The sequence below is a fragment of the Lonchura striata genome, chromosome 3 (assembly GCF_046129695.1).
Source record: "Lonchura striata isolate bLonStr1 chromosome 3, bLonStr1.mat, whole genome shotgun sequence".
In the NCBI taxonomy this organism is placed as follows: Eukaryota; Metazoa; Chordata; class Aves; order Passeriformes; family Estrildidae; genus Lonchura; species Lonchura striata.
In genome coordinates this window covers 6640944-6662186 of record NC_134605.1, presented here as the reverse complement: position 1 = coordinate 6662186, position 21243 = coordinate 6640944, and the positions used below count along the sequence as shown (strand labels likewise).

General features: G+C 38.8%; 2 protein-coding genes across 5 annotated transcripts in view; one reads left to right on the top strand and one right to left on the bottom strand.

Annotated features, from left to right (window-relative positions):
• Positions 1-8313, bottom strand: part of BABAM2 (BRISC and BRCA1 A complex member 2) — a 159314-nt gene extending 151001 nt beyond the window's left edge. For 2 of the 3 annotated variants that reach the window (XM_021552247.2, XM_021552268.2), the window contains exons 1-2: positions 8232-8313; positions 5141-5300 (exon numbers count right to left, since the gene is read on the bottom strand). In XM_021552247.2, the coding sequence (XP_021407922.1) occupies positions 5141-5268 (128 nt within the window). In that variant the 5' untranslated portion in view covers positions 5269-5300; positions 8232-8313. Of the gene's footprint in view, positions 1-5140; positions 5301-6504; positions 6601-8231 lie in introns of those variants that run through there. The other variant, XM_021552258.2, reaches the window with a different exon arrangement.
• A 32-nt stretch (positions 8314-8345) lies between these two features.
• Positions 8346-21243, top strand: part of RBKS (ribokinase) — a 72074-nt gene continuing 59176 nt past the window's right edge. Inside the window, exon 1 of one of the 2 annotated variants that reach the window (XM_021552282.2) lies at positions 8346-8616. In XM_021552282.2, the coding sequence (XP_021407957.1) occupies positions 8567-8616 (50 nt within the window). In that variant the 5' untranslated portion in view covers positions 8346-8566. The remainder of the gene's footprint in view (positions 8617-21243) is intronic. The other variant, XM_021552290.2, reaches the window with a different exon arrangement.

Below are 21243 nucleotides of genomic sequence, written 5' to 3'. Positions count from 1 at the left end.
ACCTACAGACACCAATGTAAATGATGGATATAAACCTTCTTCAAGCAACTGAAGTAGAATCTTTTATTTTAAAATAATCAAATGCAAAAGACCAAGGCAAAGCTTTAAATAAGTGCTACAGTACTATAGTAGTATTTCACAGCTAAAATCAACATTATTTCACAAAATATGCACATAAAAATGAATACTTAATTTAAAAAGGGAAATGCCTAAAAGAAAGGGAAATACCAAAGCTTATTGCAGTCTATTTGATAACAGAAAAAAAGTAAATCATCACTGCTTCCTAGGAAGTAGGGCAATAAAGTTATAAATACCTTATTACAGCTTGATAATAAATTTTTATGTTGAAATTTACTGCAGAAAGAATTACATTCTTTTGACCACTCTTCATATAGGTTTCTTTCAGGAACATAACTTCTTGCACACATAGCTCAATATCAAGCAGAGAGGCAGAAATAAATAGTGAATAAGACAAGTGAAAAGAACAAAATACTAATATGGTTTACTATAAACCACTTACATAAAAATTCCACAGTTAATCTTCTCATAAATATGGAATAAATATAACCATGAAAGTATGAAATTTTAAATTTTGCTATGAGTGGATATCTAAAAAAATAGAATCTTAATATATGCAGCTTTAAATTCATTTTGAAATTTTGCCTGGTGGAACACATCAAAGTAATTTAAAAAAACAAAATCAAGTTTGTTGAGTAAGAAGAATAGGCTTGCAGCATAATTTGAAGCTCAAGCATGGGCCCTGATGAACAGCTGTAGGGGAAAAAAGAGTTTTCAAAGGCAATGACCACCACAACTATGTCTTTCACTCTTGTAACGCACCATAGGAAAAGCAGCAGTCTCCTAAATAACTGGATTCTACATTATACAACAATTAAACACCCTTCACATAGGAAAATATCCTCTATTTCTAAATCTACATAATAATCACTTTTCCCTATTCAACATCTTTCCCATGATTATATGTGTAAATGCTAAGAAAAATGCCTCAGCCACAATTCAGTTGGTTATGAGTAGATTATAATATCTAATTAAAACGGGTCAGTATTTCAAAGAGACACTGGTAGAGATTGACTGAATGATACAATAAATGGCATTGACTCAAGTGGCAGCAGTATTTTCTTTGGGTCTAGAACAAAGTAATATCCTATGCAAGAGTTAAATATGCTTTCATCCACTCTGTCATCTTGAAGAATGTCTTTTATTAATGCAACAGAGACACCTGCCAGGGTTTTCTTATCACCAGAATCAATGCTGCTTAAGGTGCTATATTTCAGACATGACCCTACGCCCCAGTTCTACTTTTGTTCACTGTGGGGCCCTATTTACAAGAAAACTTGGCCATCTAACCTTTTATTAGTATTTCCGTTGCAGAGTCTCTTTCTTTTCTGTTATGCCATATTACTGAGCTCCATTCAGGGGTCTGCATCAGCAGGGGCCATATAAATTCTATAAATAGTACTTGGTTCTGAATATCCTAATCATAGATGTAAATATATGTGTCTTATGAGACTGGTACTGTCTAATAAGTTTGTAAAACACACAGACATTATGAAACTGTAACATATTATTATAAAACATTTACATACTCAAAGACTGCAAAACAATAGGATTTCCTTACTATGACATATTTCCCTCCCACACTTGAAAGCAAAGCAAATTAACATATCATCATACTTCATACATCTAACATCAGCTCTTTAATACAGTTTATAAAACACAACAAAAGTTGTCAATCTCAGCAATAAGTCAGAATAAGTGCAAAACAAGTTCCTTACTAAAACTATCTGACATATGGATTGACTTTTCAAATAATTAAAGGCTTAATATGCTTGCCATTTACAAATCAAAATCAACTGATGTGATAGGCTAAAATCTATTAGTTGATCTTCTACTGGTGAAACAGAAAGGAAATACCTTCCACTTCTGAGAATGTCAAAACCAAGGCTCTGAGTGGGCAAAGTACTACTTTATTCAGTAGGTTACCATCATTTCTTGCTAACCACAGCCATCCTGTTTCTAAAAATCTAAGAAATGAGAATGGATGGATACTCCAGTTTGAACATTTTATTTTGCTATACATTGTAAAGCACTGGTTCATTAGGGAAGGGATGTGACAACAGTAATTCCTATTTTCTCTAAGAGTAACAGTATGGTATGTGACAGTGGAGCAACAACATAGCTCCTCCCCAGAAGCTTACAGACGCTTCTGTTTTCAAAATGAACAGATATTGAGATGATTACCATAACTATTAAAAGAATTTAAAGGTTGCAGTAAAATTGTATATATTTATTACTAAAAATCTTCCACATAACACACAAATTAAAGCAGAAAAAATTTGCATTCTGTAATAAACTCAAGCTAGGCTAGGGTTTCAACAGCCTAGACTACTGTGTGTACAACCCCTGTCACATGTGAATAAATGTACAATCACTATTCAAAAGCAAAGTTTCTGCACTTTGTACTACCAAGTGGTCATACCCATTTGTGAACAAGAACTCTTTTTATCTAACTTCAACCATTTAATCTAAACCTGACTGGTTCCACATTCTATGTTTAAAGCCTGATTTCAACCCATTGAAATTGAAGGGAGTTTTGCAATTGATATTCTGAACTTCATCCCATTTCTCTAAAATTAGCTTTCATTTTCTTCCCATTTATGTCCAACTTCAGTGGCCTCACAGTTCTCTTTCTTCATGTTGATATCACCTACATTTGCCTCTTCCGATTATTTTGTCTGCATTATTTTGTTTCCTTTTAAAAAGTGTAACGAAAGTGAAAGTATACAGGGGTTTAGATCATCTCGTGATGCGAGGACAGAGGAGGGGAGTAGGCCAATGACCTTTAAATAATTTTTGAACTCTCAAAGCCCTACGAAATTTTCCTCTAAGTCAATATAAAGCAACAAATTTAAATCTACTAACAAGGCTGTGGGTTAGGGATTTTGCTATTTATCACCTGACGCGACACTCTGAGAAACAGCCTGTGGAGTGTCAAAGAACTCCTGTATCAAGATTAATGACCACTGAACTACATCCTGAGTTATGGAAGGGACATCCATAGTATGATAAGTAATTTTGCACTGTTCATCAGTTCAGTGACAGCATAAAGCACTAAATCATGAGAATTTTGTATTTCCATATTGACACATGAATTCAAAATTTTCTGTTATAAATAACCAACATTTGTAACAAACAAAAATCCTTCCTACAAACACATGCATGAAATTTATATTTCAAAGCAACTTCAAGCAATTGTTAATTAATTCTGTTTACAGCAATGTTTTTAAGAAACTAGTTGTACCAAAGAAAGAAAACCTTCAAAATAATACTGAAATAAATGAAGAACCTTGATTATCCTGACTCCATGTCCCAACAACCTCAAGCTAAAACAAAGACTCAACAGAGAGAATGAGGTTTATGCTTATGTTCCAGAACAAGAAAAAAAGTATTTCTAACATGTGCATTTAGGAGGGCCAGGGTCTTTAAGCAAGACATGAGACAACCTCTGTCAGGTGCTGCACTTATGTGTAAACTCCACATTAACAGAGTTACTATACAATTTGAATCTCTGGGTTTGAGAGACAGGTGCAGCTGCTGGCAGCTTTTAGTTTTTTAAAGAATAAACTTCTGAAAAAAACACTCAGGTTTTAACAAAACAAATATCAGATCATCTTGGCAAGATCAGTGGCCAAAAACTTTAGACACCTATTAAAAATACCAGTGAAAAGAGTCAGCTAGAAAATACTGCTTTTTATTATTTTAATCTCTGACTTTAAAGACAGGCAGCATAAGCATTCAGTGGGTAGAAAGCAAACCCCTTAGCCACCTCCCAACAAATACTTGTGTTTTCTCTCTGCTTTTCTTTTCTCTCTGCTATTTTTTTTGTTTTCTCTCTACTATTCCTTTCTCTTAGTCTTCAATGGAAAAAATATAAGCGCTCCCATCACAGCTCTCCTATAAGACTAGTTCAAGGGAAAGCAAGATCTAGCATGAAATGACAGCAGCAGATGCAGAAGTGCTCAGCCTGTCTTATGTAATTTGCAAGCCTAAATGTCAAGCCAGTCAACACTAATAACAAAAGTGGCTTCTTAGACCTCCACGTAAATTCTCTACTCTGTCCCAGCACTTCACAGGGAGGGAATGGTTCCTTTCAAAATAACCCCAGAATGCAAAACTCATTCCTGAAAAGGCATTGTTACAACCAGAAAAGCACCTCTGAAGCTTTTCATGAAAATATAATAAAACAGCCTTCAGAAGCACATTAAACAAAGTTTCAGTAGAACTGCCTTTTAAACAACAGTGATTTGTGGTTCTTCTGACCATCTTCTGGTATTTTTATTATGCTATCATTCAAAATTATACACAAAGAAGTAGTTTGTACAACAAGATGATTTGTGTATCTAAAGCAAAAGTAATTTCAGTCTGAGCTCCTGTAGCAAAAAACAAAATAAAACCCAAATCAAAAAGATGCTGTTAGATGCCCAACTCTGTAAGAATAAAGCAATTTCTGACATGTGTCATCTAAACGTTTCACTCTCCTCATGTATTATTCACAGAGGTTATATATCAAAGTCTGTTTGTATATGCAAATCCCAAAATTCTATTACTATCTGAAAACTAATCTGAATGCTTCTAGAATTAAAAATAAAAGGAGCAGCTTAGCTTATTTCAAACACCTGGCCCTATAGCCACTTGATGTACTGAACTTGAGGGAGGCCAGATAAAGGAAAAGTTACTTTTTCTTCTGGTTTGGCATATTCATGACTACAGGTAAGTTCACACAAATTTGTCTTTCAATTTTTGGTATACAGAGAAGATTGACTAAGCAAGTGATAAACAACAGAAAAAAGTGTTTGTAACTACCTCACTGCTGAAAATCAGCACAATCAAGTGGCAGCGATGCGGGTGTCTTAACAAGATTATTATTGCCAAAAATATGACAAATTTAGTCTCCCAAACTACAAAATGGTAGCAAGACAAAAAATAATGTAGCTAGCATGTCAACTAGTATGTCAACTCCAGCTGTGTTTAAAATGCTTAAACACATGAACCTAATAAAACTCGGTTTTGAACAGACAACTGTAAGGGGTTGGGTGCTCTTTTCAGATGAGGAACTCACCCAGACTTCAAGTCTGTAATCCGTAAGCAATTAGTAGCATCTAGTCCTACTTTTCCATTCCTGACCACACTGGAAATGAAGGGTGAAAGTGCTGGAGAAATTCTGTTCAAGGCCACTTCGGGTGACATTTTATTATGTTCCTCCTTCCTTTTGTCTTGAACTGCAAAGGGAGAAAATAAAATTTTAAAATTATCTACTTATTTGATATAGATTCACATGTACTTTACAAACATCAACAGAAAAAAAGCTAAACACTCAAAAGATCAGGAATGTAAAGTAACAGAACTGTGCACAGGTTTATAGAGAAAAAATAAACACGGGTGGTTTTTTTTCCTCCCACCTCCCGCAACATTCAGTTAACTCTGTTTATCCAGTATCAACATAAAGACAGAATTACGTCCTAGGTGCATTTAATTAAGGCCCTAAGCCTCTAAAAAAGAGGCATAAAACTGAGGGCCACTCTGACACTTCCCCACCCAGTCATTCTTGTGAGTATTCCCAGTCAGTCTGTAATTGACAAGTCACACGTGTTCTGCTTCCCCTAAAATCAGAGAACTTACACTAACTGCAATGGGCCCAGGAGTCTGATACCTCTCGGTATTCTCATCTGCAATTTCCAAGAGCACTAGTGTGCTCACTAATAATCAGTATTACTTTTATACTACTTCATTAGGTGGAAATTTATAGAACTTAATGATGTCTTTTAAAAGCTAACAATAAGGGACAGAAGAGTTCATACATAAATCCTAAGCATTCAAAAATATTTTTAAAATAGGATTTAATTGAAAAACACTAATACACGCAGCATTCACTTTCTTAAAAATGCTGCACATGGACTGCTGTATTAGTAAGTTCTATAACAAGAGTGTGAACAACTCATGGCAATAATTGCAATTTTCTGTTGTTTCTCACACTCAGTTTACAAGCATTAATTAGTAACTAATGGATATTCTGCAGAATCTACTAAATCTCTGTAACTGGGAGCAACATTAAATTTCTGTTCAGCAACATTCTGTTCTCATGAAAGCCATTCACATAGGAGTAGCAGGAAGCAATGTTACATGTTTGTCCTAGATGTTCAGAATGTATCTTAATAAAGCAAAGGCTGGGCACTTTAAGGCAAACTGAAAGACTAATAAAGTAACACTTCCTAAAAACTGTAATTATCTTTAATACACTGGCTCATACATTTTATGGCATGAAGAAGCTGAAGACTATGTATCCATGCCCTAACTCATAATGTGTTCTCATATATGATTTAATTGACAATAGAGCAACTTACATTTGTTTAGCAAACACCTACAGCAATTTAAGATACTACCTCCAGTTTGCTATTTTTCTACTAAAAATTTCTGCCTACTCACCTTTATTCTTCCCCAGAGGGACTGAGAAAACACAAGCCCATTCTTGACATATTTCACTGCAAAGTCCAGTGGCTTAGATTGAACTGCTAATAAAAATTAGTTTAAGCACTTTGCACAAGAGTGATTACAACAGGGCACATACTTCAATCTGCCAGCCCTGCTGCAGGGAAGAGTAATTTCAAGCAGGGAGCAGCTGGACTGATGAAGTTAAGAACTTCTAAAATCATGAGAACATACTGAATAATAAGCTATCCTTCTAGCAATCCTGAAGTTATACAAGATCACAGAATTGATTCTGATAATGACACGTTTTAAGGGGACTGTAATATTATGAGGGTGAAATTGAAAAATGTGATACACCTGGTGATCACAGCTCACCAGATGCATCTTGTAAATGAATTTTAAAATGTGATTCCCTATCTTTCTGTTAATAAAATGTGCAGATATTGTCAAAACAAGATTTAAATGACTGTTAGGCATTTTTCTGTATTTTATTGCATCATTTTTAAAAATCACAGTACCTTCTATTTAACAAGCCAGATACACAAAACTTAAAGGCTTATTATCAAGTAAACTCACTGATTTATTTTGTAAACAAAGGGCTTTACAAACTAGAACACAACTTGTATGAGTTTCCTAAGTTTCAGTTGTCATATACATTGTTTTTCTACAGCGTAAGTTTCCCACAATACTGGAAACTGAACACAAACTCAGGGGAATGAAGAAAAACAAAATTCACTGGACTGTTTCCCTCCCAAAACAAAACCTTGGAAAGAAGCAAACAAAAGAATAGTTGAATCCTCTCCGATTCAGCTGGCTATCACTGTGACTTCGGGCTAATGTGACACAGGATTCACGGTAACAATGAAGTCCCGGGCACTGCTTTGGGTAGCGGAGAGAGTGAGGATACAAGACACCGGCCATAACATAATGAGGATTAGGAGAAGATTTTTAAAAGGAAAAGGTGAATATTGTGATGGAAACCTGGAAGAATGACACGACCTCTCCTGCCTAACCCACTCGGCGTGGCTGTCGGCAAGCTGGCTGCGTGGTTTCCACTTTGGGGGCGGGCGGCAGGAGCTGGTGTCTGGGTGTGAGTGGGGAAAGGAGGGACCCAGGACCGCCCCTCCTGCAGCCGTGCCCCAGCACATCCACGGAATGCGATCAGCAATGTGCACCTGCGGAGCCCCGGCTGAACACAAGCTACCTAAGCGCTGGCACTGAAGAACGCTCAGCATCCCAGCATGGGTAAGGCCGGAAAAGACCCCAGCGGCTCATCTGGACCGACCCCCCTGCTCGGGCAGGCTCCTCCTGAAGCACAGAATTGTGTCCAGGCACTTCTTGAGTATCTCCAGTGAGGGAGATCCCGCGCCTCTCTGGACAATCTGCTCCAGCGCTCTGTCACCCACAAAGCAAAGAGGCTCTTCCCCACATTCAGGGGGAACTTGCCGTGCATCCACTCCCGTTCCGGGCTGACCCTGGCCAAGCCCCGCTCCCCCCACGGCTGCTGCCGCCGCCCGCGGCGCTGCGCCCGCCCCGCCCCTCCCCTCCCCAGCTAACGCCGGCCTCCGCCGGCTCCCCTTCCGCCCACCGCCGGCCCGGGAAGGGCTGTGGCGCTGCTCGCTCCTTCCCTCCCGCTGTTCCTGCCCGGCTGGCTCGCTCCTTCCCTCCCGCTGTCCCTGCCCGGCTGGCTCGCCCCATCCCTCCCGTCCCGGCCCCGCCATTACCTACGGCGGCCGGAACTCGCCGCTGGGCAACGCCGTGCGCGCCCCCGCGCCCGCCGTGCGCGCCGCCGCTCCCCCCGCGCCGCCGCCGCCGCCGCCGCCGCTCCCACCCGGCCCGAAGGGGTCTTCACCGGCACAATATTGGCGTCCGCCGCAAGTGCCTGTGCGGACCGTGCCGCGGGACAGAGGGGAACGGGGAGGGGGGGCTGTCCTGGCAGCAGGCGTTCGGCGGGGACAGCCCTGCCGGGCGAAGGGCCCCGCGGGCAGCCCGTCGCCCATGGCAACGGGAGAAGCCGCGGCGGGGCCGGGGCGGGCCGGGGTCAGGGTCCGAGGGCGCCATGGCCGCGGAGGTGGTGGTGGTGGGATCCTGTATGACCGACCTGGTCAGGTTAGTACCGGCTGGGGGTTTTCTGCCCGCACTGGGCGGAGCGACCCTGAGGTCATGGGAGCGCAGGGCGTCACGGTGCCCGGGGAACAGGGCAGGCACGCCGGGCCTCCCCGGGCTGGGCCGGGGCCAAGCGGGTGTCACGGCTCTCCCCGGGCCGAACCGAGCGGCTGTCACGGCTCTCCCCGGGCCGGGACGGCAGCAGCGGGGTCGGCTCCAGACGCGGCGGGAGGAGCGCTCGGCCCCGGGCGGAGAACCGCGGCAGAGGACTGAGCACAGGCACAGATTGCTCGGAGGGGCTGTGGAGTCTCCATCGCTGGAAGCGTTCGGGAACGCTCTGGGTGCGCCCCTGTGCCCTGGGATGACCCTGCTTGAGCAGGGAGGCTGGGCCGGGTGTGCGCTGTGGTCGCTTCCAGCCTCATCCATGCTGGGATTCTGAGACTGTGAAAGGGGCGGGTGATGTCAGCTGCAAATAGTACTTGGAAATAAGAGTGTGGGAACGGGGAGAGGTTTGAAGGTGTTGCGTGCTGGAGCTTTGATCAGCTGTCTGTGACTCTGGAGAGGGGAGAGACTTGGGTTTATGTTTTCAGCTGTGCTGCCTGGGTCGGTGTTGGCCTTGGCCAGGCAAGCAGCGTTCCGTAGGCAAAACCTGGAACTCTGATACTCCTTATCAGCAGAGGAGTCTGACACGAGTTCATGAAAGTAAATCAAGCTGGTCCACCGTAACACATATTCAGTTCAAAGCACTCTTGTCTGCACTGGAAAAGTGAGAAAGTAAGGTTAATACTGCAAAAAAAAACAAATGGGTGCCAAATGATTCATGTACCTGCTCCATGAACCAGCAGGTTGTAAATTGATTACTTGCATACAACATTTTGTGGGACACTTGAAAATGAGATTGAGGGAGAGAGAGGAAGGCCCTCCCAAGGTATTAATATCCAAACATATGAAGAAGTGCATATAGGAAGCCCTCAAAAATTTAGGAGCTCTGAACTGCCAAACTATTTTTTAATTATTTAAAAAGTTGTTTAAATTAATAGCTTAATTTTAAATAAATATTTGTTTTCTGAGCATTTTGCTTTTTAAATTAAGTATATGGGTCTCATTGTCTTTTGTTCTTTTTTTTCTTTTTTGTACATAGGTAAGGTTTGAGAACTTAGAAAAATTGAAGTACAGAAGTTCATAAGAGCTCTTGGTTCCGGTAGCCCTGGCTTTGTAGTGAATACTAAACAACAGAATTCAAGCAAAATTGCAAGAATTCATGATGCAAATTCTAACCTGAACTGGCTGGCCTTGTCAGTCCCAGTAAACTTGGAAATCAGTCTTTGATTTGTACTATTTTAAACACATCTCCATACTCTCTATGCAGACTTGGTAAAAATAAGATTTAAAGTGTATATATCTGGACTGCATCAGCTTGTTATGCTCAGAATTCTGCAGTAAAAGTTCTTTATCAAGAGGCTATTATACCAAAGCCTGTGGGTCAAGAAAGAGCAGAACATGTGATTAGGGGAACATGCTGAGGAGTGAATATTGCTTAGGCATAGACTTGTGCTGCAGAAATGATGAAGTCCCTTAAATAATCATAGAACCTGTGTCAGAAAGATTTAATGCTCTGTGTAATTTGCAGAACACACTGGCAGCTTTCCAAGGAGAATAGTTGTCTTGTAAGTCAGAGTAAGAACTGTGGAAGTGATCTTGATGTTATGTGTGAATGAGCTCTCAGATGCTTATGACGTTGCACTGAAATATAAAACTTGGTGCTCTAACCTCAAGACATTCCTTTTCCTGTCTGTCTAAAATCTGGAGGGAAAAGCAGAAATAAAATTGCCAGTTTAAGCACTGCTGACAACTGCAGCTTTGGGCTTTTCTTGACACCTAAACAAACAAAGAAGAAAATGTCTTACTCTTTTTTTAATTTTTTTTTTGGCTGCATGTTTTATATTATAAAAATGCAGTAATTTATTTGAAGGCATATTAACTGACCATACTGTAACCAGAAATTACACCATGGGCTGGAGTGACAGATGCTGTTACACTGATATTAAGTGGCTGAAGAAAAGCCATTTCACTTTTCAATCAGCTGAGGGGGTTTCTTAAAATGCACAAATGCAATCACAAGTACATATCTGACACCATTATTAGCCTCTGCTTTAAGTAGCATTGAAAGGACTTTTTATAAGTGATAAGCTAATCAGCTTCAGTTGAAAAAGAAGGGATGGCTTCATTCTTTCTGTTATTAGCACAGAACTTCAGGCACTTAATAAAATAAGAAGAACAGTGTGTTTAAATTCAGCTGGCAAAAGTTTAATCTGACCAAAATTTCCATGTTGTACCTATGCAGACATTGTTTAAATGTATCCTGGGTTAGGAAAAGCTGGGTAAAATTACCGGAAAGTACAAAGCAGTAGGCTTGATTGTAACTAGGTGGAACAGGAAACTATAAACAAGCTTTATGAAATATAAAAATTGTCAGGTTAGGATTAGATTCCAGGAGCATAACTCTTGCTTGTCTTTGTATATGGGATTTAGCCAGGGCTGCATATTCTGGATTTAAAGCTAGGGTTCATTTCAGCTGGAATGAAGGAGCATCAGGGTTTTGTGAGTTTGTCATTAGTGTTGATGTTTCAGTTTATAAAAGATTTGGACAAGAGTGATCATGTTAAATGCCTGTCACTCATTTGGAGGAGCCTGAATAAATTTGTGAGAGTTACACAGTGAAAGCTGGACGCATTTATGTAGACATTGTGTTTAATGGGCATCTTCATCACTCAACACTAAAGCCTATCTTTCTTAGAAGGTAATAATATTGATTGAGACTCTGCCAGAGCTAAACAATGCTGTGTTATAACTCAAACTGGTAAAATACCCTGTTGGCCCTTTAGCACACAATCTTGGCCCTCTGACTGGAGAGCTGGAAGCTCAGGGTCAGATTTAAAATGGTAGTGGCAGACTTTAAATGTTAAACATTCCCAGGTCTGTAGAGGCAAGGTACCAAAAAGCTTCAAGTCACCACTGGGCATATGGTAGCCAGATTCACCATGAAAAAAAAAAAAAATTAGCATGTAATGGTTTTACTCAGTACAGTAAACTAATGAATTAAAGGAGTGTAACTTCTGTGTAAAATGGAAATGTACAGTTTGAAGTGTGCTGAATCTTATATAATGACCAGGACAGAAAAGGACAGGGACCTTTAGTTAAATTCAGATACTCAGATGTAATTCTGAGAAATCAAATTCAGAAGAAAGGGTAGCATGTCTTAAAATTCTTCTAAAAGGAAGGGCCCCAGTGGTTTGCTTTAAAAACACTGTTCTCATTGTAAATTGTTTTCTTATTGTCCTGTAGCGCTGCAGTGGCAGAATGTGGGTTTTCTAAAGCGAACTTCATATGATCAAAACAACCTCACGTACATACATGCAGTAAACCACACTCTTTTGGCTTAATAGGACCAGGAGCAAAACATATTTGTGGTCACAATCACAATCAACACTTCATTGGCAATAGCAGGCAATAGTAGTAGAAAACAAAAACAGCATTATTCTATATGATCTAGATATCAAACCAGATGGGTACCATCCACAGTATTATTTAAATAGTTTCTCTTCTGACTCATACTTGCAGACTGGTCGTGGCATTGGCATTTTAATTCATATTAAATCAGGACAAGACTAAACATATAAGCCAATAAGAGTCAGACACACTAAAACAATTAGAATAAACAGGGGAAACTTTGGCATGGCAATTGAAAACAGCAGAAGCATAGAACAAAATGTAAGATGGAAAAACAGTCTTTGGATAGTCACAACAACAACAGTCTTTCAGTTTAACTCAAGAGAATGACACCAGTCCAAATAGTGGAAAACTGCATTTTTTAGAATTTTCAGGATTTCAAGTCTTAGTTTTCTGTGGGCCTCTTTCCTCTCATCACATTTCTTCACTCCCTTTAGGGAGTAGAACTAAAAGTTCTGCTTCTAGCCCCCGCTGTAACAACCACCGTTAATAATTACTGCAAGTACTGATCTGATTGACTGTAGAATTCAGCAAGACAGAAAGGCAAGGCAGAGAAAGCACAGAGCTCCATACAGAGTAGTGTGCTGCTAATCTTCAGTGACAATGCACATTGGTATGAACGTTCCAAACACATCAAATCCTCTTTGCTAACAGAGCACAACCTCTGCTTGGGCCAAATGGCAAAGGTATCTCGTTAGTGTGAGTCTCTGTCTTCCTTTTAAGTCTCTAGTGGTGATTATTGTCTGCTGAAGTGATGAAGTAAATAGCTCATTGGCACATTGGAAATGTCCATGATCCAAAACTATGTCTGTAATTTATTTTTCAGAAGTGTAGTATTTGGAACAATAATTGCAGACATTTTTTGGTGGGAATGTGAAAAAGGACTTTTTTTTCTGAGTGATCAGAGAGAATCTTTCCTTTGTTTCCAGATGTGACACATGTTCTCGTTTCCACCATTTCTCATGCATGTCACCAACTCTTAATGGTTTTGCCTTGTTTTGATATTTTTTTTGCTCTTCATCTTCTCCTAGCAGTGAAGTGTTCTAGAATCATTCAAATCCATTTCATTTGTGTTTTTGTTTTTATCAGTAATGCTTCCCCTGCAGCAGCCACTCCTCATTCTAGACTATCTGCCATTGCCAGCAGCATGGGAAAACACAACTGTGAAGGAATACAAGCTTAGTCCAGTTGAGGAAATTAATCTTTGGATCCAGTGAAAGACATCAAGGCATGAGGAAATGTGTCATCTGTGAATTGTTTCATTTATGTAATAGTGAAAAATATGGGCTTGATTTCAGACCCAATGCTGTCTCCTCCTTCTTCTCTGACCTAGCAAAATTTGGGTGCATTTTAAATGCAATATATACAGGCTCAGAATTGTGTTATCCTGCTCTGATTTTAGACAACCTAAATGTTTAGAGAAACTCCTGTTTGCCTTCTCTTGTGTGGCAGGACAAAAGCTCTGCCTTGAGGGCCCAAAAATATTAGATAAAATTCAAGCTGATGGCATTCAATAAGAAAATCGTCAACTGTGCATATACAACTTTTGAGTATCTCTACTGGCCCAGACAGTGGTGATACAGGGCCTGATCCAAGCTCATTTATGTGAAAATAAACTTTTCACTGCTGCAAAGTGAAATAAAATTGTTGTCCTCCAGCAAAATCTGAGTGATAGTTTATTTTAGGGTGAGACACAGTTTAATATTCTAGCATGTTAAAGGTATTTGATGTTATACTCCAGACTTGAAAAGCTTCCAACAAAGTTCCTCTAACAAAAAAAAGACAAAATATTGATGAGGAAAAAAGGAGGGAAAATGTCTGCTTGGGTGCTTCTTAAATTAACACAAAATAACTAGGGCAAGGCCACCAGGGACTTTTTTTAACTCATTACAAGGGCTGTATTTGCAACTAAGGTTGTGAACCCCAAGCAAGAGACAGTGTTCCATTGATCCCAGCTGGCACCTTGTGAAAGCAACTGTTGTTTGTGCCACAGAGGATGCTGTGGGCCCTCTCTGAGAAGGACTGGTAGTGCTAGAACACCTGCTCAGCCCTTGTTTTTGGCTCTTATCCATGAAAACGGGTTTCTTCCTCCCCTTCCTAAATGGAAATGTGGAAGTTTTAGAAGTCTCAGGAAATATGAATGTGAAAGTAGTCACACAATATCTTTTAAGTTAAGCACAACAAAAGTGTTGCATTCTGGATTCAATTTAATTGAAATGTCCCTGCCCTTTCATTTAGTGCCTTAATTTTGTGTCCTACACTACTGTGTACTGTAATTAGGCACTGTTTTTACTACCAGAGGCAATTCCATTTCAGCAATAACTAATATACCTCTTGGTTTTTAGACTCGTTTGTCTGGTTAAAGTTTTAATAGTATATATTTAGTAGTGCTTTTGAGCTAAAAAATACCCGATGTGGTACTACAGTCAGGCCTGTACTACATGAATCCCAGTCACCAAGAACAGAACTATTTACCCTATTGTGCATTGGGAAAACATTTTGCAATTAGAGGACAGGAAGAAGTGCAGTTTGCTTTGTAAAAAGATAGGAATAAGTAAGGAGAATTGGAGTAAGTATTAAAAGAGGCAAAAATAATAGGAATGACCATAGTTTTTACTGAAGAAAGTGTGAAAAGTCTACCTAAAGGGTTGAAATTGAGATAAAAAGCAGGGAAACTACAGTCCTAATAGTGACAGGTCCCCAGTTGCGCAAAGGCCCCTTGCTTTTCTGCATCTCTTTTTGTCAGCTCTGCCTATCTGCTTGCTTTCTGCAATTTTCTCACATGGCTGCATGGCAAAATTCAGGGAAAAGCTCTGTTCTAGTCCTGCTGTCTTCTCCCAGCAGCAGTATTTTGGCAGATACGGCACCAGAGGGTCCTCTGTTACCTCCTCCTTCCCATGAATGAGTTCCCAGCTGTCTGCTTCTTTTCCTACCAGCTGCAGTGTCTGGTCTGCTTAAGTTTGCAAATTGCTTTGAGATCCTTCAAGATAAAAGGTTCTTCTTAAGTGAGATCATTATCACCTTGTACATTTCTCCACTCCGTTTTCTCAGTTCAAGCTTCTTTTCTCGACTTGGGGTCCGGCACAGTACTTAACTTTCCCAACTCATGACAAAACAAAGCTTCCACACAAATTTCAGCTTCCAATCCTTGAGTTGTTTGATGCCTCTTAGAGTACTTCAGAGCTGAAGTTTAAATATATGTATTTTCCTGAGCTGATGTCAAGATGCTTAGCACTTGCCACACTGAGATGATACTTCTGCATTTGCGTCTGAGTTCATGTTATTTTGTGTGCTTCAAGGGACTGTGGAGTTCTCTTCCTCCCACTTCTGAAGTACTTACTCATTCTAGGAAGCGTTCCAGCTACAGCGTTGCTCTGAGATCCCACACTGGGTTCTCATAGCCATACTTTGTTCATGTTCTTGTGGTTAAACTGTATGTCTGTCAGGGCAGGGATTTGACTCCTCTGTGGTGTGGTGAACTTGCAAGGGGGAACCCTGACAGGAGTTCAGAGGGCTCTCTGTTTAAAGGTTCATTGGTGGTAATGCAGTGTTTGGCCAGGAGAACCTTATTTCTGTTCAGCTGCAAGTCTAGTTGTTGTCTCCATCTTCTATAGTTTAACTGCCTAGTAAGAAAGTTTTTCTCTGTATGGTATCTGTGTGTTTATTCCCAATGGCATTCACATTCTAGTGAAATTTCCCTTTTTCCAATGAAAGTGAGGTCATCTTAAACCTGTGTTTATGATATTGCAGTCATTTCCATGGCAATAGACTATGACATCATCAGTGGAGGATTATGCCTTTCCTATGTGTGTTAGCAATTAAAAATTATGGTTTGTGAGATAAAACTAGTATTTACCAAGCTTTTCGCTCTAGTCCATGTGAGGCTGGGAAACTATTGCTTAATCCTCTAGAGAGTTCACTTGGGTAATGGAGTAAATGAATCTAGAAATATTTTGATCCTAGCAGGTGATATGTTTTTGGAGTATATTTTCCTAATGAGAGAAGAAAATCAGCTACTCCATCTTGTGTTCTGTTGCCTGGCCAAGAACACTTGTCTGAAACCTAGTGGCACTCCTTATTGTTTTGTTATTCAGAGCTACTTAATTGTTTGACTTAAAGATTCACAATTTTCTGCTCTCACTAAAATGTAATTTTTCACCTTTGGAGGTCAGTAAGCTATTAGACACTACCCACAAAAGTAAAACAGTGTGATCATCAGTATTTTCATCTTTTTAGTGGGTGCTCTATTTGCCAGCTATCAGTGGCTGAATCTCTTTGTTGAACCTTCCTGAGGGTGTACATGCTTTTTCATGGGCTGGTGACAGGAGAGGCCAGTTTCAACACCATAATGGCAAAAGAAAATTCATCCATTTAAAATGTAGAGTCCAGTGCTAGGACAGTTGCTGATGCTGCAAGATGACAGTAGTGGAATCAAAACATAATTTATTTCATCCCTTCAAATACTTAAGAATATTTAAGCCAAGGAAGTAGACTTTCCTCAAAGAAAGTGTGAAAAGAAAGAGAAAAGACATTAGATGAATGTTTGTAGAGAATGGACATCATCAGTCTGGGTATTGCAACATGAGACAAAATTAATAGTGATTTTTTGGTAATGTAGTTCCATTTCAGAAACACAGTACATCTCTGCACATTTCAGCCTGTCTATTTTCCCACCTAGTACAACTGAACTCTCATAAAATATCTCTTTCAACGATCTGGGTATGACCATCTGGAAAAAAAATGCCAAAATTGTATGCCCTAAGTACATACAAATTTTCATGTGTCCAGTTACACAGAAAGTCTAGGATGTGAAAGGGTTCTTCCTGAAATTCTTACCATATGAGTGACTATAGCAGAAAGAAATTCCTTTTCCCATTGTCGTTCACTGAAATGGAACCAGGCTGGAATAAAAGGATAGAGAAAATTATTGTATGTATTTTTTTGAGACTAAAATTACTAATGCTATAACAGACCTGGCTCTTATTTGCTGACTACACAGTAGGTGATGTTACAGCAAGCTCCTGTGCATGCACCTTCCCCATCATTCTGTATTCCTTCTAAGGCTTCATCTGTCTGTGGAAAACCCAGAGTTGATACCTCTGTTGAAAGAAAGTGAAAAGTCAGGAAGTAAAATCATTGTGATCAGGGAAGAGAATGTTGAGATGAAAGCTTATTTACCAATTGTCCAATATCAGAGTAAGAAGGGATTTGTATTTGTGCTACAAAAAGATGTCATTATATCTCAGTGATGCTCTGCAACGTGGCCATTCTTCACATTGTAACATCCCACTTTACAGAGAGCACAACTATTGCCTTTTGCTCTCTGTAGGGTTGTTAGCAGCTGAGCAGTTCCAAGTAAATAGCATGCAAAGCATCAGTACACTGGGCACTAGCAGTGTCAGTACTGTAGGTTATTCCTTGGGCTTCTGCTATAGCCCTTGATACACATTGAATATTATGTTCTGTTATGAAAGTATATATAATTTCTAGCCCAAATAAATACTTTTTCCATATAACTTCCACAGATTTTTAATTGTTTGGTTATTGTCCTGTTATTACTGGAAACAGTTTTTGACTATTTAAAATAAAATGTCTCTTGCCTTTTCAGTCTGGAGGTGTCTGACATGCAAGATTCACAACAGTCAAATGGGAAGTTGTCTAAAGGAACTCCTTTGAAAATATTTGTCACAATAGGCAGGTGTTCAGCACTAGATTTTAACACCCAACACCGAAAATATTTTATTTTCTCCCCCTTTGTGAGACATAGAATGGTATGATTAATATTCCATTCTGTCTTGTTAATGAATTACTTTCTGGCTGTACTGTTAAAGGAAATAACCATTTTCCTGGATACATTTCTAGACTTAAGTATCTTCGGGTGAATTTTAGTACTCCTGACAGTAAAGATCTGATGGCACAAATCAAAACCTGCAATAAAAATAATACAGAGTCGATGGTAGCAAATTTGTGTAAAAACACTCTGGGCAAGCATATATATTCTGTTGCCTCTAGGAGCTATCTGAGCTGTTCTTTCCATAGGAGCTTACCAGTGAGGTTTTGTTTGCTTGTTTTATATGGCTCCAGTTGTTAGCTCCTATATCAAGCTGCAGTTAAGTTATTTGATGCTGACATCCAGGTTCCCTTGAGGATCCTTGTATCTTGCACTTCGAGCCTGAAGAAAATACAAAATTACTTTTCACTAGTTGTTGCCAAAGTAGGTGCAGCTTTGTAGAACACGTTGATCTTTGTGACAACTAATTATAAAATAAGAAGGTGGTAATGTTCCCAAATATATCAATGTGCTCTCTTCTGTATTTTATTCTTTCTTTTTTCCATTTCTAAATTTAGTCCTTTTTTCCTCCTTTTTGTCCTGTGCGACAGCAATAGCATGTCATTGTTGAACCATGAAATTTCCCCTAATTTGCTTTCACCTCTTCTTGTTTTCCTCATACATCATGTTCTTACAGTGTACGTCTCTTCTGTATTGCTATTTCCCTGTCTCTCATCTTTCAAAAATAACTTTTACGTCCAAAGTATCATAACTCCTTTTTGTTAATTTATTCCTTTCATCACTTCATATATTTCCTGTGTTCTTTCAGATACCTATTTATACAAAATGCATAAACCCTGATAGTATAAACAGCAGAAAGAAAAAAAATACTGGTCAGAGCTGAAAATAAAGGATAAGCAGATCAAGTTCAGGACTCATGGGAAGACTGGCATTCCTTATGTTCTCAGCAGCAATGAGATTGAATATTCATTCTTTCTTCTAATTGTCTGATCCTGTTAGTATTATTCATTGGGAGTATCCTGTTAGTATTGTTCAATAATTTTTTAAAAATTAATTTCATTTTTCTTTTTCCCAGAAAGAACCAAGTGAAAAATGATCTGTTGGAAAAAAAGTAGTTGATGGTTTTGCTGGAACTTGTATTACTTCATATAGAGGCAGCAAAAATGCACAGATTTTTCTTCAGTTTTTATTCCCTGTTGCTCATTAAATTCTGTGCTTAAATGGAGACATAAGAATTGTCTATTGGTAGGCATTAGAAGGCAGGGTTATACAGAATCACACTTTTCATTCAGATATTTAGGGTTCTATCTCTCCCAAGAGAGCTTAAATTGGGAAAAAGGTAAAGGGACTTACCTAGAGGGGATTCCTACCTGTCACTGCAGAGTTAATCTTGGCCAGTGAAGCCCACGCACACTTCCCCCACACCCTGCACATTCTCATTTTTGCCCTGCAAGCCTTAATGTTACTGTAATCCCAGATATTAGTTGGTGCCTTTATAATTACATGGAATTAGATGGAACACTTTTGTCAGTGAACCAACATTAAGATACTTTAAAAGTAAAAACTTGACCAAAAATTTGTCCTGAAGTGGCTGGCAGTTAAACTTGGTGATGGTTGTAGGTCCCTTCCAACTGAACTATTCTATTCTATTCTATTCTATTCTATTCTATTCTATTCTATTCTATTCTATTCTATTCTATTCCCATATAATAAATATATGTGTACTTTATTATTTATTATGTATCTTTCATTATTTATAATACATTAAATAAATGTATGTAAACAATGTCTCATTTTGGTTATACTTTTCATTTGTGACAAATATGGATTCAGCAGGAAGCACTGCTCATACAAACTTGATAAAAAAAAATCATATTTCTCAAAATTACTCTCCTGGCTATAATTTTTAGAACAACATCTTATTGAAGAAAATTATAACTACTTGGACCCCACTGTACTTTGTCGTGATGACTCTGTACTCTGAAAACACATCTATGATGTTGGTCATAATATTATAGTTTATAAAACACAATATGCTTGTGTGCAAAATGCCAATACTTAATGGTGTGTGGGGGTTATTTTTATTTTTTTATCTGAAAAAGACTGACAGCAAGATTTTATATGGTAGGTGCCCAGTTTTCTGTATGTATAGTAAAGTATCATACTTTATCAGTACCAGATATCAGAATTAAAAAATAGTATAGATTACTTTGTTGATGTACCAGTATATAGAAAATCATTATGACAAGAGCAAGGACCATGTGGCCTGTCCAACCAACCATATTATTTCTGCTTTGTTCACTGTTGTCTGATAAATCCCTTTTTTTAAGAAGTATAGAAAAAAGGTTAATGTTCATATGTCTTGTTTATCTTAATCTGTCCTTGGGCATGTAAAAATCACTCTTTGCTTGGGTTGCAGAGGTTGTTTTGTTTTGTACTGGGTTTTTTTTTCTGCTTCAGCACTGGTATTTCATCATGATACAATGTTCTGTTCAGCACAGGAACTGTAGGCAGCCTGCTTCAGTTCTGGGTGAGCACAGCCTGTTTCAGAGACAGTCTATTCTAACATTACTGTCAGATTGCATTGAAAATAATTATGTAACTGCCATTCCAAAAATAATGTAATCGAGAGACATCAATGAAGAACAACGTGGGAGGCAAATAAAGCTAGAGAGTAGCAATTCTGAAAATTTCCACAATCTTTCTTAAATACAAAACAGATGTTTGGTAAGAATGATGGAATGTTTGCTGAGACTTAAATATCTGAAGATAGATTTATTTGAGTTTTAAATCTCTTTAGAGCTTCAGCTTCAGAATAAAACATTCCACAAATTATGAACTCACCAATGTTGTGCCACCTTTTCCCCAGATTTAAATGCTAGTGATGTGAGGAAATGTTACAGGTTTGTTGTTCCATGAGAAAGCTTTTTGGTAATTAGTCAAAAAATAATTTCTTTGTATTGAAGTTTTCATATTTGTAACATAATTTAGGAATTTGATGACTTAGTAATACCATAATTTCATTGAAATGCAGTACAGTGTACTACTGTAAATGCTTCAGGGCATTGATCTGTATGCCTTTCTATTTGCTTCATCTTTTAATGTCTAGGAGGGTAAAATCTGATTCTGCGCAAAGGGTCAACAAAATTATTCATTGAAGTTCTTGAAGAGCTGTGGACAGTTGTTCTCATTCTATGTGTTAGAAGTTTTGGTCTTTTTCAATTTAAGCTGTGATTGTACATATAAGAAGATATAACTCTTGTTGCCCTCCTACGTGTAGTCACAGCCATTCATTTCATTTTCTTCCTTGCTAGAGATTTTCTACAGTT